The following is a 22924-nucleotide window of genomic DNA, read 5'->3' as shown; positions in this document are numbered from 1 at the left end:
CCCGAGATCTGCACAGCCCCCGAGCTCTGCACAGCCCCCGAGCTCTGCACAGCCCCTGAGCTCTGCACAGCCCCTGCCCTGTGTACAGCCCCTGAGCTCTGCACAGCCCCTGATCTGTACAGCCCCTGCCCTGTGTACAGCCCCTGCCCTGTGTACAGCCCCTGAGCTCTGTACAGCCCCCGAGCTCTGCACAGCCCCTGAGCTCTGCACAGCCCCCGAGCTCTGCACAGCCCCCGAGCTCTGCACAGCCCCTGCTCTCTGCACAGCCCCTGCTCTGCACAGCCCCCGAGCTCTGCACAGCCCCTGTTCTGCACAGCCCCCGAGCTCTGCACAGCTCCGAGCCCCGAGCTCTGTACAGCTCCCGAACTCTGCACAGCCCCTGAGCTCTGCACAGCCCCTGATCTGCACAGCCCCTGATCTGCACAGCCCCTGCTCTGCACAGCCCCTGCCCTGTGTACAGCCCCCGAGCTCTGCACAGCCCCCGAGCTCTGCACAGCCCCCGAGCTCTGCACAGCCCCTGAGCTCTGCACAGCCCCTGCTCTGCACAGCCCCTGCTCTGCACAGCCCCTGAGCTCTGTACAGCCCCTGCTCTCTGTACAGCCCCTGCTCTGCACAGCCCCTGCCCTGTGTACAGCCCCCGAGCTCTGCACAGCCCCTGCTCTGCACAGCCCCTGCTCTGTGTACAGCCCCCGAGCTCCGCACAGCCCCTGAGCTCTGCACAGCCCCTGAGCTCTGCACAGCCCCTGCCCTGTGTACAGCCCCCGAGCTCTGCACAGCCCCTGAGCTCTGCACAGCCCCTGCTCTCTGTACAGCCCCTGCTCTGCACAGCCCCCGAGCTCTGCACAGCCCCTGAGCTCTGCACAGCCCCTGAGCTCTGCACAGCCCCTGCCCTGTGTACAGCCCCTGAGCTCTGCACAGCCCCTGAGCTCTGCACAGCCCCTGCTCTGTACAGCCCCTGCTCTCTGCACAGCCCCCGAGCTCTGCACAGCCCCTGAGCTCTGCACAGCCCATCATCTGCACAGCCCCTGAGCTCTGCACAGCCCCTGCTCTGTACAGCCCCTGCTCTCTGCACAGCCCCTGCTCTCTGCACAGCCCCTGCTCTGTGTACAGCCCCTGCTCTGCACAGCCCCTGCCCTGTGTACAGCCCCTGAGCTCTGCACAGCCCCTGAGCTCTGCACAGCCCCTGCCCTGTGTACAGCCCCCGAGCTCTGTACAGCCCCTGAGCTCTGCACAGCCCCTGCTCTCTGCACAGCCCCTGCTCTCTGCACAGCCCCCGAGCTCTGTACAGCCCCTGCTCTGTGCACAGCCCCTGCTCTGCACAGCCCCTGCTCTGCACAGCCCCTGCTCTCTGCATAGCCCCTGCTCTCTGCACAACCCCCGAGCTCCGCACAGCCCCCGAGCTCTGCACAGCCCCTGCCCTGTGTACAGCCCCTGAGCTCTGCACAGCCCCTGCTCTCTGCACAGCCCCTGCTCTGTGTACAGCCCCTGAGCTCTGTACAGCCCCTGCTCTCTGCACAGCCCCTGCTCTGTGTACAGCCCCTGAGCTCTGCACAGCCCCTGCTCTGCACAGCCCCTGCTCTGCACAGCCCCTGCTCTGCACATCCCCTGAGCTCTGCACAGCCCCTGCCCTGTGTACAGCCCCTGCTCTCTGTACAGCCCCCGAGCTCCGCACAGCCCCCGAGATCTGCACAGCCCCTGCTCTCTGCACAGCCCCTGCTCTCTGCACAGCCCCTGCCCTGTGCACAGCCCCCGAGCTCTGCACATCCCCTGAGCTCTGCACAGCCCCTGCTCTCTGCACAGCCCCTGCTCTCTGCACAGCCCCTGCTCTGCACAGCCCCTGCTCTCTGCATAGCCCCTGCTCTCTGCATAGCCCCTGCTCTCTGCACAGCCCCCGAGCTCCGCACAGCCCCCGAGCTCCGCGCAGGTCTCAGCTGCCTGTGGCTCTCCCACCGCTGGCTCACATCTGGAGTGGAATTCCTCATTTATGGCAGCGAGCCTGTTTCGAACAGATGCTCTTTGGGCAACGCAGAGTGACAGAGGTGGTAAGTCACATCACTGCTGTCTCCTTGTCCAGTAATCACTCCCGTGAATTCCTCAATCGTGTTTTTTGTACAGGGAATTACAGGCAAACTGCACACAGAACACCTGTGTCTGCAGCTGGGCTCAGGCTTTGGGCCACCTCCAGCCAGCATTTGGCTCTTTCCAGTGGCACCACACTGTGTTCAGGAGCCAGACAAGAATATTTGTTCCAGGATCATCATTTTCAAAGATATTCCCATCACTCCATTGTATATTTTCCTCCATTTATGGCCCATTGGAGGGCTTTGAGAGCTTAAGATAAAGTCCTCAGAGCTACAGGTTATTGCTGCCTCTCTCCTGACCCATGGCCATTCCGGCTTCCTCAGCTGGCGTGAAACAACCTCCAGGTTTTAACTATTAATATTTATGTTTATTTCTGACGTTTTGCCCTGCTCCTGGGGAAATCCCAGCCCTCCAAACACGATGGGAAGCTGCCTTTATAGTGCAGGCAGTGCTTTTGCTCGGGCCACGGGACCCTGCTCCGGCAGATCCACCACCCACCTTGCACAGCCCCGCTCCCACGCTCGGCTCATCAGCTCTCCAGGGAGTAAACCCTGGATTTCTGAAACCATCACAGAGCACTTTTGCCCCTCCGGAGGGTGAGGAGTGGGGAGCACTGGAATCCTTTCCTGCTGCTGCCTGATAAGATCCTTCCCATGCAAGCAGTGAGTTGAGGTGTGGGAAACGTGGCTTTTGCAGACGCTGGAGGGATGCATCCCTTGGGATGCTGCAGGATCCCTCACCGGGGTGGGTGAGTGCCACGCGGAGAGAGCCCAAGGCCGTGTCCAGAGCTTGGAGCGGAGCCAGCCTGCACACGCAGCTCCTGGGAGAGAGGCTGGAATAGCTGATCACCGGGGCTGGGGGGTAACTGCACCCTGTGCCAGAAAGCGGAAGGGTCGCTCCCGGATCGGGGAGGCTGCGGGCGAGCAGGGACAGAGAGCTGGGAGCCGAGGGAGCGGGGAAGGTTTGGGGTTAGAGGCTGGCTCCACACAAAGGAGCGAGCGGCTGGAAGCCGGTTCGACGCCGAGAGCCAATCGCTGCTGCGGCCCCGCGATAAAAGGGCTCGGAGCCGGCGCTGCGAGCGCAGGAAGCGGCTCCGCTCCACGGCCGCGGCCTCTGCGGCGGGAACGGGCAGCAGAGCCCCGGGCTCGGCTCGGCTCGGCTCGGCTCGGCACGGCTCGGCTCGGCACGGCTCGGCACGGCACGGCTCGGCTCGGCACGGCACGGCTCGGCACGGCACGGCTCGGCACGGCACGGCACGGCTCGGCTCGACCCCGCCCTGCCTGCGGACCCTCCTGCTCGGCGGTGAGCTCGGCTCGGGGGCGGCGGGAGGCGGCTGCGAGACAATGCCGGCCCCGTGAGGGGCTCGCCCGCACCGGGGGCTCCCGAGCGCGCCGGGCGGGGAGAGCCGGAGCGGAGCGGAGCGGAGCGGCAAGGCGGGCAGGGAGCAGGGAGCAGGGATGGAGAGCGGCGAGGAAGGCGCGGGGAGAGCCCCGGCAAGCGGCTGCGCTGCCCAGGAGCCGCCCCGCAGCACCGGAGCTGCTCGGCCTCGGGAGGAGCCTTGGGCTCGGAACGGGGCCGGGGCAGCGACCGGAGCCCCGGAGCGGGGAGAGCTCCCTGTGCCCGAGTGAGCCCCGGGCGAGGGGCCGGTAGCCCGTGGGGCGAGCAGGCCCGTGCTGGCTGGGTGTGCTCCGGGGGTGCGTGTTTGGGGGCGTGTTTGGGGCTCACGCTCCCCGTCTGGGCTGTAGCTCCCTCTTTGTTGTGTGCTGCAGTACGTGCCGGAGGGCGGCTGGACAGATCCGTCTTGCTAAGCCGATCAGAAAGAGCAGAGATGGAAGAAAAACCTGTTAGATCCCGACTCCCTTGTCCCCCCCTTCGTGAATGCCTGCCAATTCCCGATGGTTTGTCTCCTGCCGCCTCATCCAGCTGCATTTAAACCTTTCCAGCGACAGGTCTTTCATCACTTCCCTGGGGAGGCTGTTGCGTGGCTGTGAGATTTAATAACAACACAAATGCCCTGGGCTCTGACATAGCCCTTAACAGCCAGGGATCTCCCAGGGCTTCACAAAGGAGAGCAGCTCTGTTTTCATCGAGGGGAGGGGGGAAAAAAGGGAACAGAAAAAATGAAATTACTTATCCACTGCCACCCAAAATTAGCAGCAGATTTAGGAATCGAGCCCAGGTTTCCCAAGTCCCAGTCTGGTGCTGTAACTACTGTGTTTTGAGCCAGGCTGATCTGTCTAATCCCCTTGGATCACTTCAAACAAGCTAAGATACCTTGTAGATCATATTTATGATCAATTTTCTGCTGATTTTTTTTCATGGTGTGGGTATCAGTTTTGGAAAAACGCTGATAATCCAGCCTTGAAAACTGGGCTTTGTCCACCAAAGGCGTCGTGTGAGGGCTCTCACAGGGAAGACATCTGGTGCCTCAGCTGAGCTGTCGTGTGTTTAAGGCCAGGAGTAGCACATCTGCAGCATTATTAATGTAGATTACAAAATAATTGCAGGGCAATCGACCAAGCTTAGTCTGAAACAGCCCCAGTGTTAATGTCCTTTCTAAATGGGAGTCCTGCAAGAAGGAAATTCCCAGTTCCAAGCTGAGGGTCTGTCAGAACCAACCTCTTGGGGCTTTGCCAAGTGGTTGGATGCACCTTCATTCTTATACAGCTTAAAACCAGGCTCCTGATCTTTTTTGGTCAGCAAAAATCCCAGGAGACTTCTCATTAGGGAGGGGAATTCCTCTTTCCTTCAGTGGGTAACTCCTGGGAGTCTTCAACTACTCCTCTGGTCCTGGAGGGTGATGAAGTTTTCATTTTCCTTTTCTCCCACCCTCAGCTCTTGCAGGGTTTTGCCTGGCAGCTGCCACGTTCCCCCAAGACATTTCTGCTTTTCCCTCCCAGTTAGGTCATTTTTATCTGCCATCTGGGGGTGTTGCAGTGCTTACCTTGCTCTTAGCAAAAGCCCTGGGATGGAAAACATTAAATCTGGACAAAAGGATTATTGCAATATCAATGTTAAGCACACTTTAGACATATTTCTCACTCCTGTGGTGTGCTCATAACCCTCTCCATATGTCCAGCTCGGGGTTTTCAGTGGCAAGATGCCTCAGCATCCTCTGATGTGCCTCTCCAGGGATTACTTTTCCCAGCACACTCATTGCTCCACTGCAATCTTGTGGATTTCAGAGAACCAGATCCTATGCTGGGCTCTACGACACCATAGATCCTAAAAGGAACGGTAGAGATGAAGGCTGAAAATAGCTGGGGCAGCTCAGAAAGAATGATATTTGGAGAGATTTAACTACCAATATGGTTTTGGTCGTGTTTTCTTCTTATACAATCTGCATTTGGACAGCAAACAGTGGCTTTTGTAGGGCTTGTGTGGAGGCAGGGACCATGGATAGGGGTTGTGCTGTGTTTTGAAGTGCCTGGAGCTGGACCCACTCCTGCTCTTGCTGCAGCTGCAGGTGGTGAAACAGCAAAATATTTTTGTGGGGTCTCTCGGGGCCCAAGAGATGGGCTCACCCCATGGAATCAGAGAATCCTTCAGGTTGGAAAAGTTCTCAAAGATGATAGTGTCCAACCATTCCCACAGCGCTGCCAAGGCCACCGCTAAACCATGTCCCCAAGTGCCACCTCCCCAGGGCCTTCAACCCCTCCAGGGATGGGCACTCCACCACAGGAAATGCCAGTCCAGACTCTGGTGAGTAACAGGTGACATTCCACCAGAGGAAATCGGCCAAGGCAGCACTGAGAGCTTGTGTTAGAGGAAGGAGGAAATTACAGGCAATTACAGGTCCGTTAATTGGAGTACGAGGAGAGGTTGGTTGCTAGAACAGGTTCTGGAAGAGTAGTCAGAGGCGTGCTGTTGGGAAGCAGAATGAAATGCTGGGTGGTTTTAGCACAGATTGTGTCACGCTGGCTCAGTGTCTTCCTCAGATGTGATAAATGACTTCTGAAACAACAGGGCCTCGTGGTAGAGCCCCAAGGAAATGATTATTTTAGGTGGAGACAGGAAAAAGGACAGGGGAAAGAGAGCAAAATGGAAGGAAGACACTTGGATTCTTCTGCAAGGAGGGGTGTAAGGACACATCAGGCCAGAGGTTTTCAGGGGTGCTGGAGTTTTGTATCAGAATACCAAGGTCTGAGATCTCCCAGGCGTGGAGCTGCCAGGCCAGCTCACCTGTTTGCATCGGGCCACCACGGTGGCCACGGCAACAGAGAGCCCACCAGGTGAGAACAGGCTAAAAGGAATCTGCTTCTCCTGAAGGTGGTTACTCTTTATGAATCCCACTGAGAGGCAAATGTATGGTGGAGAAGAACTAATGTCTAATGGTAAATGGAGGTACGTTTGAGTAGGGAACCAGGAGGTGATGTTTGCAGGTTTATGGGAGAGATTAGGGAAGAGCTGACAAGGGCAGGGAGGCCATGAGCTTCTGTTTGTTCCGAGCAGGTTGATATTGCACCTCACTAGTCCCTTCTGCAGGGCTTCCACAGTTTCTCCCAGTGAAGCACTTCTGTCTAATGTCCAGCCTCAACCTCTCAACCTGCAGGTTTTGTCTGGCACCGCTGAGAATTTGTCTCTGCTTGGAAAAGCCTCTTCTCATCCTCCTGGCAGGATTTCTGCCGTACTTCTCTGCTCTATCCGAACTCCCAGCAAGAGAGGAGATCCCCGGGGAGCAGAGACTCCCTTCAGATCATGATTTTTAATGGATGCCACTAAACACAGCCACAATCCCAGGAATTGGCTGCCTCAGTTTCTGCTTCTGGAAAGCAGGTGAATCCCAGCAGCATCCTTCTGGCCTGTGGGCCCCTCACGGAGAGGCAGGGCAGGGACCAGCCCAGTCCCCCGGGCCCTGGTGCTTCCAGAGCTGTGCACTTCCTCCTCAGGGGAGGCAGGGATGAAAGTGGCAGAGGGGAGCGGGTGGGCAGGGGCTTCCCTCGGGCTCCCCCTCACTCCTGTGGGTCCCCCATTGTTGCCCTGACAAAGGCAGCCCTGTTCCTCCCCACAACTATTCCTTGTCAGCATCCCTCAGCATTTCGGCTGCAGATTTCCTGCCCACTGGCAGCCTTTCAAGAGGCAGAACGTGGATGGAAAAGGGGATTAGTGGAGAGCAGGCTGGTGGAAGGTGGCTCCTGGCCATGGGGTGAGGCAGGGTCAGGCCCACTCCCCAGGAATCTCACGAGCAGGGTAGGGGTGTCCCCAGAAATGTCTGGATTCTCCTCCCTGAAGTCCTCCACCCTGTGCCAAGCCAGCAGGGACCTGCCCTGGGTCCCCAGTACCAGTGAGGTCAAGTGGCTGGCTCAAAGCCGTACAAAAGCCAAGATCTGAAGCAGAATTAAGGGATTCCATGCCTAAAGCAGGAGCTGTGGCCACTGGGCTCGCTCCATCACCCCTTCCCTGGCACTGCTGCGCCTGGCTCTGGCCTGGCCTGTTTGATGCTGGTTGTGCACCACACTTGGTTTCGTGGTGTGGGTGAACTGTGAGAGCCCGAGACTGCAGAAACTGAGCCTTGGGAGCTGGGTGATTCCCAGGCTCAGGAGACAGGCTCTTCCAGCTCCTGTCGCCCTCTTCCCCACACTGGCCAGCTGAGAGGGGTGGTGGCCATGGAGCTGGAGGCTCAGCGCTGCCCTGTGTGTGGGTTTCACTGGTCCTGCACAGGATCTCGTGGACATCCATCCCCACAGCCACCAGCTCAGCCCAGGATTTCCTGGGGGAAAGGCCTGACAGCCTCCCCGAGGTGCCTCGCCGTGCTCTGGGGAGCACTCCGCGTCCTCCGAGGATGGAGGAGGAAGGGGGCTCGGCTCCCCCACGCCCGTGCTTTGCCTTTGGGAAAGCCTCCTGCAATGGAGCAGTGATCCCTGCAGTAAACAAACCCTTCCAGGGCTGCTAATGGGAACCATCTGGCAGAGAGGGGCCCCTCGCCCGCTGCACTCCTGCTCCTTCCCCGCGCCGCAAACCCACCGGGCTGGGGCCACTGGGAACGGGCTGGGTCTGACTGGGGCAGCCCTGGTGGCCCCTCTGGAGAGGGGAAGGGGGAAAGGCTCCCTGCACCCCTCCTGGCTGCAGGAAACCTGATCCTTCAGAGGCAGGTTGAGGTCGGGGGACTGCCTTGGGCCACCCCAGATGTTCCCTCTCCCCTCCATCTGCCCCAGGGTCAGGCAGGAAGGTGGGAGGGGGTGCAGGAGGCTGTTAGGGAAAAGCTCTGTGATCGAGCAGCGTTGCCTTCCTCCCCTCAAACTCCTCCCTGCTTGGAGCCATGAGTCGCTGCAAGGGGCAGGATGGAGAGAGGCTGGAAGGCAAAGAGGCTCTCACCTTGTCCTGAGCCCAAAACCTGAAACTGCTGGCATGACCTGGAGAGGAGGACAGTCCTCGCTCCTGCTCTTCCCAGGCTGTGAAAGCGGCTAAGGGCTTTAGGGACCTGGAACAGTTCAGATCTAGCAGTGATGGTGCCAGCCTCCAGTGTGGGGCACGGCCTCGGCTTCTGGCTTTGGCACACAGCCCGCTGCACCCCTCAAAGCCAGCGAGCCCCGAGGCTCCCCGAGCCCTTGTGAGGGCTTTGTGACATCAGTGTGGCAGCGTGACCACGTTCCCCCTCTCTGGTGGCGGCTGCCTTGGGCCCCAGCCCCAACCTGTGCTGCTGGGAAGGGCAATGGCAGCAGCCGAGAGCCTCCAAGAATCCCCTCCTGCGCTTTCTCGCTTGTTCTGGTTCCCTTATCGCCTCAGCACACCCTTCCCCTTCGAGATCTCTGCTCTTGCCTCCTGCCCTGCAGCAGGAAGGAGGTTCAGCAGCTCCTGAAGGGCAGCTGCAGCCAGGGGCTCGCTGGAAACGCCGCCGGGAGAGCGCGGGCACGAGAGGGTCTGTGCACGGAGGGCAGAGGGGCTGGGTGGGAAATGGTTGGGATGATGGGGGGAATTGAAGGGAAAGGGGGTTGGAGCAAAGAAACATAGTGGGTGGAAGTAAAAATGCGCTTATCAGTGAAGCCCCGAATGGTTCGGGTTGAAGGGACCTCAAAGATGATCTCGTTCCACCCCCGTGCCATGTGCAGGGACGCCTTCCACTAGAGCAGCTTCTGGTGGAGGGTCTGGAAAAACCGAGGGAAGGAAGGGGGCTGGGGTTGGGCAGAAAGATGAGCTGCGAGGGAAGGGGGAGGACAAATACCTGCAGCAAAGGCTGGGGTGAAGGTGAAAGGCAGGTGGGAAGGGGCAGGGTTGTGCGGCTGTGTTAGAGGCGAGAGTGGCGTGGGGACACCAGGTTTTCTGGGTCCCCCGTGTTCCCTGCAGGGTCGGTGCTGGGCTGTTGGACCCGACAGACCCCGGAGGCACCAAGAGAAGGTCCTGTCCCAGGGAATGGGGGCAGGGAGGGGCTGTGGGGTGCGCCCTGGCCCCCGGCAGATGCTGGGTTCAGCAGCAGCTGCCTGCGAGCAAGCTCGGGGAGCAGGAAATAACAACCAAACCGCAGAGAGACGGGAAATGATTTTGATAGAGCAGGGCTGGGCCTCAGCTGAGGCTGTGAAACATTTGCAACCAGGGCTGTGCAGCCCCAGGGCTGTGAGGGGCACCCACCAAGGGCCCAGGACCTGGGGAAAAGGTCTTTGAGAGCAGCCACGAATTTTAGGTGCTTCGCTGGATGTAACTCAAGCCTGCTGTCGGCTGCTGGGGGTTTGGCAGCCAAAGAGCCCCCAAAAACTGAGGACGTGTTTGCAGATGTCCCTGTGAGGTGGGCACTGAGGAGATGCCCCTGCCCCAAGCCCTCCACCCTGACATGTCTCTGCCCTGGGGCTTTCTCAGTGTCTAGCCCAGTCCTTGGGCAGCCGGAAGGTTTTTGGGGTGGCAATATGAGGCCAAGGGGGTTCAGTAGGAGAGGAAAGCAGCCCCAGGCAGAGGCAGGTGCTGGTTTTCCAGCCTCCAGCTCATCCCCATCATTGCAGAGCCACCCCTTCACCCTCCTTTTCGCTGCTCTGCTCCTCCCTTGGCAGCGTTCACTCAACCCCACACTCTGTCCTCTGTATTCAAACCAGGGCTCATCTTTCACGGGTGTTTTGAAGGTAAAGTTCAGTGGGGAAAACCCCCTGAGGAGCTGTCAGTGCCTTTTTAGCTCTTTTTTACCGAAAGGAGTGATTTGCAATGCTGGTGTTTTTCTCCTGTGTGGGTCCCAGCCCTGTCAGCCTCATCCTGCCAGGCACTCGGCACATCACACGGGGCTCAGCCTAAAGGCAACATGTGCTCCTCGAGAAGACAAAATCCCCCTCACTCACTCTGCTGAGCTGTGATCAGCAAGGCTTTTCTGGGCTCAAATTAGACCAAAACCAGAGTCCTTCCTCCAGCAACACCAGTCCTTTAGCGGCTGCATTAGTGAAACACGAGGTGCTGGTTTTGCTGCCCTGGCTTGGGGTCAGCCTTGCTGCCAGTGGTCATCGCCTGGCAGGTGCTTCCACGCGTGGGTTTGGAGTAGAGACCATCACAGCGCCTTCCAGCTGTTCAGAGCCCCAAACCCTCCAGCTGCTATTGCGGTATTCCAGCCCTGCATCTCCTGTCCTCAATCTCTCGGCTCCCTCAGGCAGCCCCAGCCCAGGGGGCTGATCTGACCCTGGAGGGAGCTTTGGGCACACAGCAGCTCCTGCACAGCTGCTGGCTTTGGTGATGAAACCAGCCCCACTCCTGATGACATTTCCTTTCCAGGTGCTGCAAGAGGTCTGTGTTTGACACTTCCGCAGGCAGCGTCGACCCGCGGACTTGGAGCTCAGGATTAAATAGACAGAGAGGGGAAAGGAAGCATGTTCCAGGCCACGGGAGCCGCCAGCCCAGCCCCAGCTCATGTACGTGGCCTCCTGGGGTTTGTATGGGAATTTTGGCTGGGTCTGGGTTCTGGGGGGGGCAGGGTTCTCCACAGAAGCTGTGTTCCTGACCTGACATTTTAGGGTGATCAAAGGCACAGTCACAGCTACTCAAACAACAGAACTGGGGACAGGAATGTTCCAGCAGAAGGTGCTGTTTGCTGAGCACACTGGACGCCAGCCTCAGGCTCTGCTCCATCCAGAGCTCTCACCCCGCGCTGTCTCGGGCTGCTGTCTGTTTGTTTGTGTTTCCATGGCTTTCCCTGATCACAATTGAGAGCTTTCGAGCTGCTTAGGGCTGGAGTGATTGGAGATGGAAAAACATAAAGGTTCAAGAACATCTCCTGCTGGGACAGGATACGGCCCTTCCCGAGGGAAGATCTATCAGATATGGAATGGAGAGCGTGCCTGACCGGGCCAGGAGGCTGCCGAGAAGTGACGAGCAGTGGATTGCTGTAGCCTTGGGAACGGATGTATCAGCTCAGAGAGGCAGATTTTCCTCAGCTCTGGTCAGCTGGAAACAGCATATTAAATCCTAACCCCAGGAGAGCACCTGCGGGTGTTCTGCCAGTGCCAAGGGATGCAACTGGTTTTACACGGCCGCAGCCTCCTCGCTGCCCACGTCCCGCTGTTGACTTTGGCTCCTGCTTCCAGCCTCGTGGGACTGAGGGGAAAATCACGTCCCTGACCTCAGTCAGTGAGAGCAGCTGGGAAACCTCTGAGGAGGCAGCTCGGCGAGGGGAGAGCTTCCTGTGCGTCCCTTACACAAACTGTTTCCAAAAATACAAAGGAGAAACGATGGGGAAGGACAAGGCAGGAGGAACCGGGGGGGAGCAGGGTGAGGATCAGCCTGGGGGCAGAGAGGAGCAGTGCTGGGCAGGCAGAGCCGAACTGCAGCCAGAGGAAGGACAGGGACAGCAGGGTGACATCCTGGGGGGATGCCCTGGGGTCACACTGCCCCGACCTTGGGAACAAAGTGTGAGGGGGATGAGCCAGCCCTGACTGGTCACCTTGCTGGAGTGCCACTGCCCCTTGGATCCCGACTTTGGGAAGGAGGGAGCACTTCCATCAGTGCCAAGAAGGGTGAAACTCCCGGGGTGGCTCTCAGGGACCCAGCTGGTGCCCGTGCAGTTGCCCTGGGGAGGGTGCAGGATGTGCATTGGTGAGGGAGGGTTTGGAAGGGGTGAGCTGTTGCAGCTGCAGATGGGGCACGGTGCAGAGAGACCCTGCCCTGGAGCCTGGGGCACAGGTAGAGGCTGCTCACCAGGGTCTGTGCCCTGGTGCCGCAGGGCTGAGCAGCGCCTGCCCCCGAGCTCAGAGCGCTCTGCCCGTGCCCTGCTGCCCCTGTGCCCTCCCCACACCCCAGGGCCTCCTTCGTTTCCTGCACAGCCCCGGCGTGAGGGGCTGACAGAGGAACTGGAAACAAAACCTCTGCCTCAAGAGGCTCCGGGACAGCGAGGGGCACCCAGCTGTGGCCAGTGGGAACGGGCCACTGCCCCCTGAGCCCGGGCAAGCACCCACGGGGCAGCATTGCCCGAGCCCTGTGCACCTCCAGCAAGAGGAGTTAATTGCCCTGCTCCAAGGGGCAGGAGCAGCATCTCGGAGCAGATGTGCATGAGCCACAGGTGATGGTTTGCAGGTGCAGGTCGCAGAGGGGTTTTGTCAGGGTCTTGTGGCAAACTCTCATTTTGCTTTGTCCTTCCCTTTTTAGGAGGCCAAAACCAGCTCAGGAGGCAGCACAGTGCAGCGCTCCAAGGTGCCTTTGCTTTTTCTACACCATAGAATCATCCCAGAGTGGCCTGGAGTGGAATGGACCTCAGAGCCCATCCAGTGCCACCCATGCCCTGGGCAGGGGCACCTTCCACTGTCCCAGGCTGCTCCAAGCCCCAGTGTCCAGCCTGGCCTGGGACTCTTCCAGGGATCCAGGGGCAGCCACAGGGATCCAGGGGCATCTTCTCTGTGCCAGGGCCACATCCTGCTGATTCTTGGCAAAGGTTGGAAGGGCCAAAAGCCCACGAGCCAAGCTCCAATCCAGCCCAGTATCAGTGGAGTGGCCCAGGGAGGGTGAGGGATGTGGGGCTGCTTCCTGCTCCCCAGTGCTCTGGTGCGTGGAGGGCAGGGAAGAGGGCAGTGGAGGGATGTAGGTTGTCCCAAACTCCTTCCTCATCCCCTGTCTCCCTTTGCTCTTCCCTTGGCCAGTCCTTCAGCCTGAAGGCGCAGGTGAAGGAGATGTGCACTGCCTGCCAGAAAACCGTGTATCCCATGGAGCGGCTGGTGGCCGATAAATTTGTCTTCCACAACTCCTGCTTCTGCTGCAAGCACTGCCACACCAAGCTCAGGTGAGCCGGGCTGTCCCCGTGGTGGAACAGGTGCCAAGACCCTCCCAAATAGTGCCCAAATGGTGCCCTCCCCCATCACAGCCCCTCGCTTGGCCAGTAGCCAAAGACCCCCAGCCCACCCATCACAGCAAAACAAAGTTTTACCTGCACACCTGGGCCCAAGTCGCAGCTGAATCCTACCTGGTATGGCAGGGTTGGGGTTAGAGATGCTTCCCCTTGAGAGCAGCCCCAGGGGAACACGGAGCTGAGCCAGAGCCTCCTTCTAGAGGACTCAGAGCAGAGGCTGAGCTCCCCTGGGAGCCCTCCATCTCTACTCACAGCAGCCCCCAACAGCCTCTGCTGGTGGGAGGGAGCTGTTGGCCCTAAGGGTCCCCTCCTAAATGTTGCCCCCTCTGCTGTCCCGGTGTCCCCAAGCCCCCCCACTTCCCCCAGGCTGCGGCTCAGTCTCCCTGCCCGGCTAACCCTGCCCTCCCTCCCCAGCCTGGGCAGCTACGCTGCGCTCCACGGGGAATTCTACTGCAAGCCCCACTTCCAGCAGCTCTTCAAGAGTAAAGGCAACTACGACGAAGGCTTCGGGCGCAAGCAGCACAAGGAGCTGTGGGTGCACAAGGAGGTGGAGAGCGGGACCAAGTCGGCGTGAGCGGGGCCAGCCCCGCTCCCGGAGCCCCGCGGAGCCGGAGGAGCTGAGCCGGGCTAACTGAGCTGATGTAGAGCAGGACCTGGGGCAGGGGAGAGGGGGAGCCCCCTCTTTGGAGGGTGCTCAGAGGGGTCCTGCAGGCCGTAAGGACAGGGCAGAGGTGACCAGGGTGCAGCCCCCAGACCTGAAGCCCTCTCTTTGCAGGCCCCTCTCCCCTGTGAGATCAGAGCAGAAGCAATTGCCCCCATGGGACCCCCAGCCCTGTTGATCCATTTCAGGCCTGTCACCATGGAAAAGGGATGAGCTGGGGGCTTATCCAGCTTGTGAGCCACTGCAGAGCTCCCAGCTCCGCCACACCAGCCCTGCATTGCTGGGGCTCTGTGTAAGGAGGGTCCTTGGTTTACATCAGCTCAGTTCAGCTGGGATGGTTCAGCCTTAAGGATGTTGCCCTGCCACGGTTTAACTGTCTGTTTTTTATATTTGCCTTCCACTGGTACGTTCTGCGCTGGAGCCTCGCGGCAGCTTCACCTGCGCGCCTTTATTTTTGTAATACAAGGTTTCCCAGCCTTCCCTGTCTCGTCCTGTGTTCCCAAGGGCCTGGGGAGGTGGGAATAGTGGTCAGGTCTGCCTCTTACTGCCCAGGCAGTGTGGAAAGAGCTTGTGGCCAGGCAGGATCAAGGAAATCCTCTGGGTACCTGTAAGTGAGGCTGGGAGGGATGGGGAGGGGAGGGAAAGAGGCAGCCCTCTCTTCTTTGGGGAGTGCTCAGAGGGATCCTGCACACCATGAGGACTAAGCAGAGGTGACCAGGATGCAGGCCCCTGACCAGAAACCCCCCTGGAGCCCCCAAGTTTTTGGGAACCAAACCAGGATTTCAAATTCCTCATCAGTGTTGCCCTGCGAGCTGCACAGCCCAGCTGGAACCTTCCACCAGCTCCCAAATGGAGCCCAGACCACCCTCAAAAGGCATTCACCAGGCTGGGGATCCCCCAGGACTAGATCCACCCCTTTGCCCTGGCGTGTCTCACGCTGTCCCCTCCGCATCAGTGGCCATGGTGGCCCGTCCCTCAGTGGCTGTGCCAGGGGCAGGACGGGATCAGTGCTGGGCTGGCCTCCCTTGGACCCACCCCACACGCACTCCCCTGCTTTGGATAGCACAGTCCAGACAAACGAATGAGCCCAGCAAGCCCTGCCAGGCTGGAGGCACAAATGCAGGAAAACCAGAGAAAGTGCATGAGTCTGGTTTTATTCCTCCAGGCACACTTTGTACAGCTGTGCTCAGGAACCCCGTGTCTTTCAAATTCTACAGGAATTGGGCTTTTCGGGGCCCCCACACAGAGAAACAGCCTGTGCTATCAACAGCGAGAGCCCCTGTTCCATCCCTGGCTGATCCCATCAGCTCTGCCGAGCACGTCCTGCCTGGGAGAAGCCAGACACAGCCATGGAAACAGGAGAGAAGGATGAAAGAGGGAGAAAGATGGGGATGGGTAGTCCAGAGGAGGAAGAGACGGCACAAATAGACCCTGGTCTCTGTGGTGCTCCCCCTGCTCAGTACAGCCCTTGTGGGGCTCAGGGTGTGCACCCACAGCCAGGCAGCAGCTCCACAGTGGAGCTGTCTCCTGGTCACAGTGGCAATGATTTTGGGGACAGCACCGGCTCAGTGACCACAGGAGCCTGATGTTGGACAAGTTAATTCTCCTTTGCAAAGGGCTCCTGGGCGGGCATGGCCTGGGGACACGCAGCCCCCACGGGGACTGTGCGCACCCACCCCGGCAAGGCTCTCAGGGGGCTTCAGCCTCACCAAGAGCTTTGACTGTCCCCACCACGCAGGGGGCAGATTTACACCCCAAAAACACCACCCCTGAGCAGCCCTGCCGAGGGGCTGTGAGGCTACAGGCTTGGGGCCCCTTCCTTCTTCAGAGGCTCAGAAAATGAAAGCAGAGCCCTCGGTTCCGCTTCCTGCCTCTCGCCGGCCTCACTTCCCGAGCCCCTCAGCTCCCAGGCTGCTGCACAGTTGAAAAAAAACCTCAAACCTCAAAGCATTTGGAGATGTGGTTACCCATTCTCCTGCCCTACTCGGGGACAGCAAAGCTCATTCTCCCCAAATCACTGTTACAGGCAATGCAGGACCATCCAGATTCCTCCACTTCAGCTGGGAAGCTCCGTTTCTGGAAGGGAGCTCATGGTATCTCCCACTTGTCTGCAATACAGAGGCTTTCCTTCCCCAAATTTTTGCTTTTTAAAAGGACAGTCACCAAAACAGGCTTTCATATAAATGATAATTTTATTGTAAATAAAATGATACATTGGCCTGGCTTTGCACTGCAAGCCCCCGGTCGGTAAATAGAGACTACTGGGTCAAGGTCTTCTGCACAATCCAGGTTAAAGCCCTTTCTCCCTGCTTTGCATCATTTATGGTGATAAAAAAAACCCTTTTCTTCCTTATTGAACTGCTCCTGGCACACCTACCTTTCCCCTGCTGGTCAGTCTATGTTGGTAACTGGTGTCAATGGGAACTCTTTGGAGCAGCTTCCAGTCCTTTGGAATATTATTCCAAATTAGGCAAAAAAACCCACACCAAAACCCCATCCAAACTGATGCAACCTAACTGCCACAGAATGGGCAAAGATGGGATTTTCTGGAGAACAAGCAAATAACCTGGAATGCACAGAATCGTCACACCAAGACCAAAATGTCACTACTTTGTTTCCTAACTACCTCAGGGACAGCCACATTCCCCCAAGTTCCTCTCCAATGGGAATCTTGGACATTTTTCTGATTAGTTTTAACCATTTCAGGACACTGGGACTCTGGTAAGAAATTCTTTGTCAAACAGAATATTCTCCATTTCTGCAGCACCTTCCATCAGAGATCCCAATACTCAATATTCCCTCTATACCCCTCCCTGGAAGGAACAGCAGGGAATCCAACATGACATTTGGAATTGACACAATGGCTTATTGTCAGCCTGGCACTCCTCCTCCACTCTTCCCTAAATGAGTTTATTCCCAGTTTTTTTCCTAGTCTGCCAGGATAAAGAGGCCAGATATAATTCAATTCTGAGGTATAATTACATTTCTGTCCACTTGAAACTCTTTTGCTGCCAGGGCTTTTAAAAGCCCATGGTATCAATGTCAGCCCCAAGTTATTCATCGGAGCAGTGGACTCAGGAATCCAGATCTTCCTTTTCCATAATCAAGAGGGCTGTGAGGAAACAAAGAGGCATTTTGGCTTGGCTCTACTCATTATAAACCATCAGCAAATTCTCTGCAAAACCAGCTGCTTTTTTTCCTTTTTAAATTCATAAAGGCGTCAAATTAATTTCCCCACCTCCCCCCACCCCTTAACAGTCGATATATATAAAAATCACCAAATATGATCTTTTACGATATAAATTAAAAAAAAAAAAATATGAGGCATCACCGTTTACATGATGTAAAAAGAGCTAAAAAAGAGCGATATAAACTACATTCATAAAAGTGCATCTCCAAACATACAGGTAATGCTTTGGCTTGTTCCTGTGCCGAACGCGCCAGTCCGAGCTGGCCCCGTGTTCTCTGTCACTGTACAACGGGGGCTGCTCCCATCCCAGACTGGAATGCAGGGCTTTGCACAGAGGAGGCACATCCAGCTCAGGAAGGGCCGGCAGCTCGGGGACAGCACGGAGCCCAGCAGTCCTGGCTGCTCCTGCCCTGCTCTGGAAGCGCCTCCCGTGATGCGGGTGAGGTAAAAGCCACAACAGCTCCTGAGGATTGACTTGCTCTGACACGAGTTCCGCCGTTTCCTCACGCCCTGTTCTCCCCCAGACCACAGCATGTGGGACAGCAAGAGAAAAAAACCATGGGAGAAGATCTGGGTTTGGTGAGGACGAGCCAAGGACAGAGGGAAACCCCCGCAGATGCCATCGTGCTCCTGATTCCTGCAAGTGATGGGTAGGGGATGAAGACTCCAGTCTTTGGTACATTTAGGTTGCAAGGCTTGAAGAGCTGGGCCCCCATCGGTGCTGACCCCCCTAATTTTGTCACGCAGACTGCAGGGATGGGCCCCCACTCCCAGCAGAGCGGTGTGAAAAGCTCCCCAGCTGCGAGCGGGAGCGTCACAGCCTCGCCTCCCCTCATGGCAACAGTGAAGTGCAGGCCAAAGTCAGGCCCAGGGTCTGGACAATTTGGAGTCAAGGTCCTGGTTGGGAAAAGATCAGTTGAAGTGCTCTCACTATAATTAAATAAATTATGGAACAAGGGCTTTCATAAAAGGGATCCCCTAAGTGCCCACAAGTGGGACAGTGCATCCTTGGAGTAGTGCAGGGAGCCTGGAAAGGAAACCAACACCAATTTTTATTGGCTACACTTTGCCCTGGGTTTGGCACAGAAAAAAAACATTTCATATCGTTAAAGCTTTTCAGGACTTTTGGTTGGTTGGGGCTTTTAGGGTTCTTTTTTTTCCCTCTTTTAATTCAACACAGTATTTTTCATGTGTTGAAGGAGATTGGTTTCATTAAAACTTGCCTTATCCTGCTATTAGTATTCACTTAAAAACTTAATTTTACTGCATTATGAAGCAATTTTCAATTTTTTATGGGGGAGAAGAGTGGAGGTGTGTGGAACCTTAATATGGTTTCCAATACAAGAGGTTTATAGGTTGCCCTATAAAGCAATATTTTAGTTAATTAACATTTGCTTTTCTTAAGTTTCATTTCTCAGAGATAAATTATAATCACTCCATGAATCCCCAGCACTTAAAAACTGCTGGTCTTTCACAAGTTAAAATAAAGATTATTAGTGCCCAAATCAGCACAGAGATAGCTCAGTCCTCTGACTTGGGCTATCTTCCAAGTGCACAATCACTTGGATATGTTTTGCTGGTACCTGCATGGGGATCTCCAGGTAATTTTAGACATTTGCTACCATTTAAAATGTTGTCTGAGGTTCCCTGTTTGACTTGACTCCTACAAAAGCTTATTTAAGTTAGGCCATAACATTTTTATAGAACTCTTAAATGATCACTTGCACACCTGTAATTCAAACAACACAAAGCAAAGGGTTGAGCTTGATTCCAGCTTCCTGTGCTCAACACAACAAGTGTCCAGGTAATTCTCCCCAAGAAACCCTCATCAGGCCATGTGCTCAAAGAAACTCTGAAGTTGGACTATCTTTGGTTAAAAGGATGGTAAAAAGTTACCAGCCAAAGAGACAGATGCAGGAGGAAGCTGAATTCCACTGAATTCCCTTCCAGAGGGGTTGCGTTTGGACCCAGCGGCCCCAGAGAGAGGAAGCAGGAGCACAGATTTGTTTGGTACGACACAAACTAACACTGTCCTAATGCAGGGACAGATCAAACCTAGCTCCGGATTTTCCAACATTAATGGGAGAGCCCTTCCCTCAGGCCCTGCAGTGATTGCATTCTGCTGAAATTCTCTGATTATCCTGACATTTAGCTGGAAAGACCTTCCTCACTCCCAGCCCCAAATCCACGGGTTCGTTATAAAATAACGCTATTCACATACTTTTGAATCAATATCTTCTGAACACCTTCAGATGCTGAATACTCAAGAAGAAAAATATACCCTACTATAGCGAGCACATGCTCCGTGACACATGGCTTTTTGCTGGATTCAGGTGCTGGAGACGCCCCTGGAGCCCCAGGAGAGGAAAACCAGGGACTCCCACAGGCAGAGCTGGTCTGGAGGCTGGTGCATGTTTCTGTTTTGCTGAAGAGTGGAGCTCTTCCAGTTCCCACCTGGGCTCAGCTTTCTCCTATGTTCTACAAGTGACGACACTTGTCAGATTCCCCTTCCTGCGCCCGCAGAAAACACGCAGCCAGCTGCAACGTCACATCCAGGTAACTTGGGGCAAAAATGCAGCTCTGCTTGGACAGCTGTCGGCAGGATGAACATTAGTCCAGCAAACGAAGGAATCAGGCACGAGAGCAGACCCTAAGTTCCTTGGCAGAACTTCCCAAAGGACTAGGCCTAGCTGAGTTGGCATTTTGAAGATGCAGCACCACAACGGGCAGTTGCAACTAGACAAGACAGGGCACGGAAAGCCCGGCAGGAGCTGCGAGCAAGGGAGGTAATTCAGTACTGGAGCTGTGCAAACTGGTGTCTGAGCAGCTCTTCAGCAGAGGGTCTGTGCCTGGCTTCCACAAAGATCTGCTTTAGGAAGTCCCGGCAATGTTCTGATATGTGGGAGGGGAGCTGGGGGTTGGTGGGCTGGGTGGCGATTTTGAAGATCGCTGCCATGGCTTCGTACTCTGCCCAGGGGGGCTTCTCTGTCAGCATTTCCACCACGGTGCAGCCGAGGCTCCTGGAAAGCAGACAGGAAAAAACCAAATGAGAATTCACTCCATAATGCCCAGTGCTCAGGGAGAGCTCCCCAGCAGCCAACAGCATTTCCAGCTCTGGAAACGGCTCCTGGGGGAGCGTGTGCCCCCACTCAGAGCCAGAGCTGCCAACAGCTGCTTTTCCTGCTGCCAGGAAAGTGCCATATGTCCTGCTCCCCTTTGCTCAAATTCTCCTCTCCTGAAACATCTGTGTTATCATGGGACAAGAGGTGCCAGTGGGACGTCCCTGAAGGCACCGTCTGACCTCGCTGGTACTCCAGGTGCTGCTGCTTCTGCTGTAACTCAAAGGCACTTAGAGAATCCAGAGTCACAGCATGGGCTGGGACGGAAAGGACATTCAAGACCATTCTGTTCCAACCTCCTGCCATGGGCAGGGACACCTTCCACTAGACCAGGCTGCTCGGAGGCTCAACTTGCTGAGTTGCAAGGTAGAAAACAGACTTTTTGACACTCAAGGTTCAGTGATTCAGAGCTTGTTGACCCCACAAGGCCATTTCAGCAAAATCCCTTTTCAGTCACAGCCTCAAAATGCCCACGTTGGGAAAAAAATAACCTAATAATACCTCCACTTCACAAGAAACCAAGCATCAGTCAAAAAATAATTGAAGTCGTAACAGTTCCAAACTGGGAAGGCAGTAAGTTAAATCCCTGTGGGACAGATGCATCATTACCTTGAGGAAAAATTCCTTGTAAAGTTAATGGGGCTCTGCAGGCTGCTTCAGGGCAAGGACGTGATTCTGGGGACACGGCTGAGCCACCTTTCTGAGGGGACGTGACTCCAACACCTTCCCAGGGAAGATGGCTGCTGCAGCACTGCACTGATTGGGGTTTATTCAAAAAGGATTAATTGCTTCCCCCAGGCCACAGATTAAGTAAAAGCCATTAGTGAGTTTTTAATATCCAATCCTGTGGTTTTATCACATCTTTACATTAAAAAGGCAAAACTGCCTCCTCTACCTTAAAACTAAACCTTCTTTTGGGGTGAAATGCAAGGAAAAGACATGTTGAGAGGCAGACTTGCATCAACTGCCAAGACAAGGAGGAAAGGAATTAAATGCAGTGGATATGCAAGAACTGATTTCTTGACAAGGTTTAAAATCCAAAATTCTACAGTTTTCCAGCCATTTCAGGCTTACTAGAAGAGAGTACAGAAAATGCAAACCATGTGTGCTGAAGTGCTGGGGGTTTGCTCAAAAGCAAGCAGGGATATATTATTGTTTAGACTGATTTATACCGTTTAAGCAGATCCGGTTTCTTTAAGATATTCAGCAAACAGCAGGAATGTTTTTCATGTCAAGTCACTCCAGCAATAACAAATAGCTCACATATTCTGCTATTTAGGAAAAAGAAAACTGGAGAGGGGCCTGCAGCGGTGGCACAGAGCCAGGTGGATGGATTTGTTACGTTTCTGAGCCTCTGGGCCATACACATCCACCCTGGGACCAGCGCTGCACTGGAAAATTCTGACCCCCCAAAATAATGACTGGGATTGTAGGAACTGGAGTCTGGCCAGTGGCAGCGACTCTTTGATGGGAATGGACCAATGTCAGCACCAAGAGGAAATCCACAACTGCACCAGCCCAGGGGGAAGGGCACGTGCTTCACTTTCTCCCCAAGCATCCCAACTGGGAGAGCCTGCAGGACTTAACCCTTTGCAGACAAGACACGTTTCAGCTCTGTTTCCACTCGCTGCTTGGACAGGAAACAGGTCCTGCTTTACTGTGGAGGCACAACCAGACCTTTTGTCCTTGTCGTTTACTTAAGTTTTATAATCTCACCTTTTTAAGGCCCCCAAAATTAACATTTTGGCACAGGACCATCTTGCTCTTTTGATAGAGGCTGCTCCTTGGCTTTGCCAATAATAGCACAGCAACAGTTACCATTCATGCAGATCACCTCTGATCTGACCTGCATCTTTTCTGTTATTCCAGGTTTGGGCATCTCTCCTTTAAGGCTAAAATTCTATTCATTTCCAGTACATTTTAAGCATAACTCTCATTTTATATCTAAATGAATGGGCTTTCCCTAGACAACCTTCAGTTGCTCTTCTAAGGGATATCACAGAATCACAGAGTCTCCTGCGTTGGAAGGGACCCACAAGGATCATCATCCCAATTCCTGGCCCTGCATAGGACAGCCCAAGAATTCCACCAAAGTGCCTGAGAGCACGAGAAGGGTGTAAACATTGCACCAGCCAGAAAGCCAAAAAACCAGCTATCAGTTTGAGCGAGGAATGAGTGTAAACTGTTCCTGAAAAGCTAAAAGAGTTGTCGGGTGTTAACACTGCAAAGCACAGCCTGCAGAAGATCGTGTCTTGAATTCAAACTTCAATTTTTCTTCAAACTTTTCATCCAGACAAGGTGTGAATTTGGCTGTTGGGATGGCAGGAGGTGTTATCTGGCTGCAGGGGAGCAGTGCAGTGATCTACGGGCAGCGAGTGAAAGGCTCACCACACGTCCGCCTTCCTGCCGTAGCCTTCCCCGCTGATCACCTCCGGGCTCATCCAGTACGGGGTGCCCGTGACGGAGCGGATGCCCGTCCCCGACATGCAGATTGTCTGCAGCCGTTTGCTGGCCCCAAAGTCCCCAAGCTTCACATTCCCAGCAGAGTCACGGAGAATATTGGCACCTGGACAGAAGCAAAAAAAAAAAACCAAGACAGCTGTTTTCATGGGATCCAGCTGTTGGATCTG

At 55.6% G+C, this 22924-nt stretch overlaps 2 protein-coding genes and 1 long non-coding RNA gene across 5 annotated transcripts in view; 1 reads left to right on the top strand and 2 right to left on the bottom strand.

Annotated features, from left to right (window-relative positions):
- The first annotated feature begins 3317 nt into the window (after positions 1 to 3317).
- On the top strand, positions 3318 to 14462 carry LIMD2 (LIM domain containing 2). Of its 2 annotated transcripts, none has more exons than XM_068212016.1 (5): positions 3318 to 3384; positions 10765 to 10901; positions 12631 to 12675; positions 13119 to 13258; positions 13739 to 14462. In XM_068212016.1, exons 2-5 carry the CDS (start codon positions 10860 to 10862, stop codon positions 13896 to 13898), a joined length of 387 nt encoding a protein of 128 aa, XP_068068117.1. In that variant the 5' UTR covers positions 3318 to 3384; positions 10765 to 10859; the 3' UTR covers positions 13899 to 14462. The 2 variants fall into 2 exon arrangements, with proteins under 2 accessions (XP_068068117.1, XP_068068116.1); XM_068212015.1 differs by lacking the exon at positions 3318 to 3384 and adding an exon at positions 8093 to 8251.
- LOC137486601 (uncharacterized) lies at positions 5080 to 8507 on the bottom strand. The gene is made up of 2 exons (XR_011005759.1): positions 8398 to 8507; positions 5080 to 5307 (listed from the first exon to the last, which is right to left on the bottom strand). It is a non-coding gene; the product is annotated as an uncharacterized lncRNA (long non-coding RNA).
- A 1696-nt stretch (positions 14463 to 16158) lies between the features above and the next one.
- MAP3K3 (mitogen-activated protein kinase kinase kinase 3) overlaps positions 16159 to 22924 on the bottom strand; it is a 34671-nt gene continuing 27905 nt past the window's right edge. For both annotated transcript variants that reach the window (XM_068211892.1, XM_068211893.1), the window contains exons 16-17: positions 22683 to 22860; positions 16159 to 20195 (exon numbers count right to left, since the gene is read on the bottom strand). In XM_068211892.1, coding sequence (XP_068067993.1) covers positions 19967 to 20195; positions 22683 to 22860 — 407 coding nt within the window. In that variant the 3' untranslated portion in view covers positions 16159 to 19966. The remainder of the gene's footprint in view (positions 20196 to 22682; positions 22861 to 22924) is intronic.

Source organism: Anomalospiza imberbis, chromosome 22 (genome assembly GCF_031753505.1).
Source record: "Anomalospiza imberbis isolate Cuckoo-Finch-1a 21T00152 chromosome 22, ASM3175350v1, whole genome shotgun sequence".
NCBI lineage: Eukaryota > Metazoa > Chordata > Aves > Passeriformes > Viduidae > Anomalospiza > Anomalospiza imberbis.
This window is presented reverse-complemented; position numbering and strand designations above follow the sequence as displayed.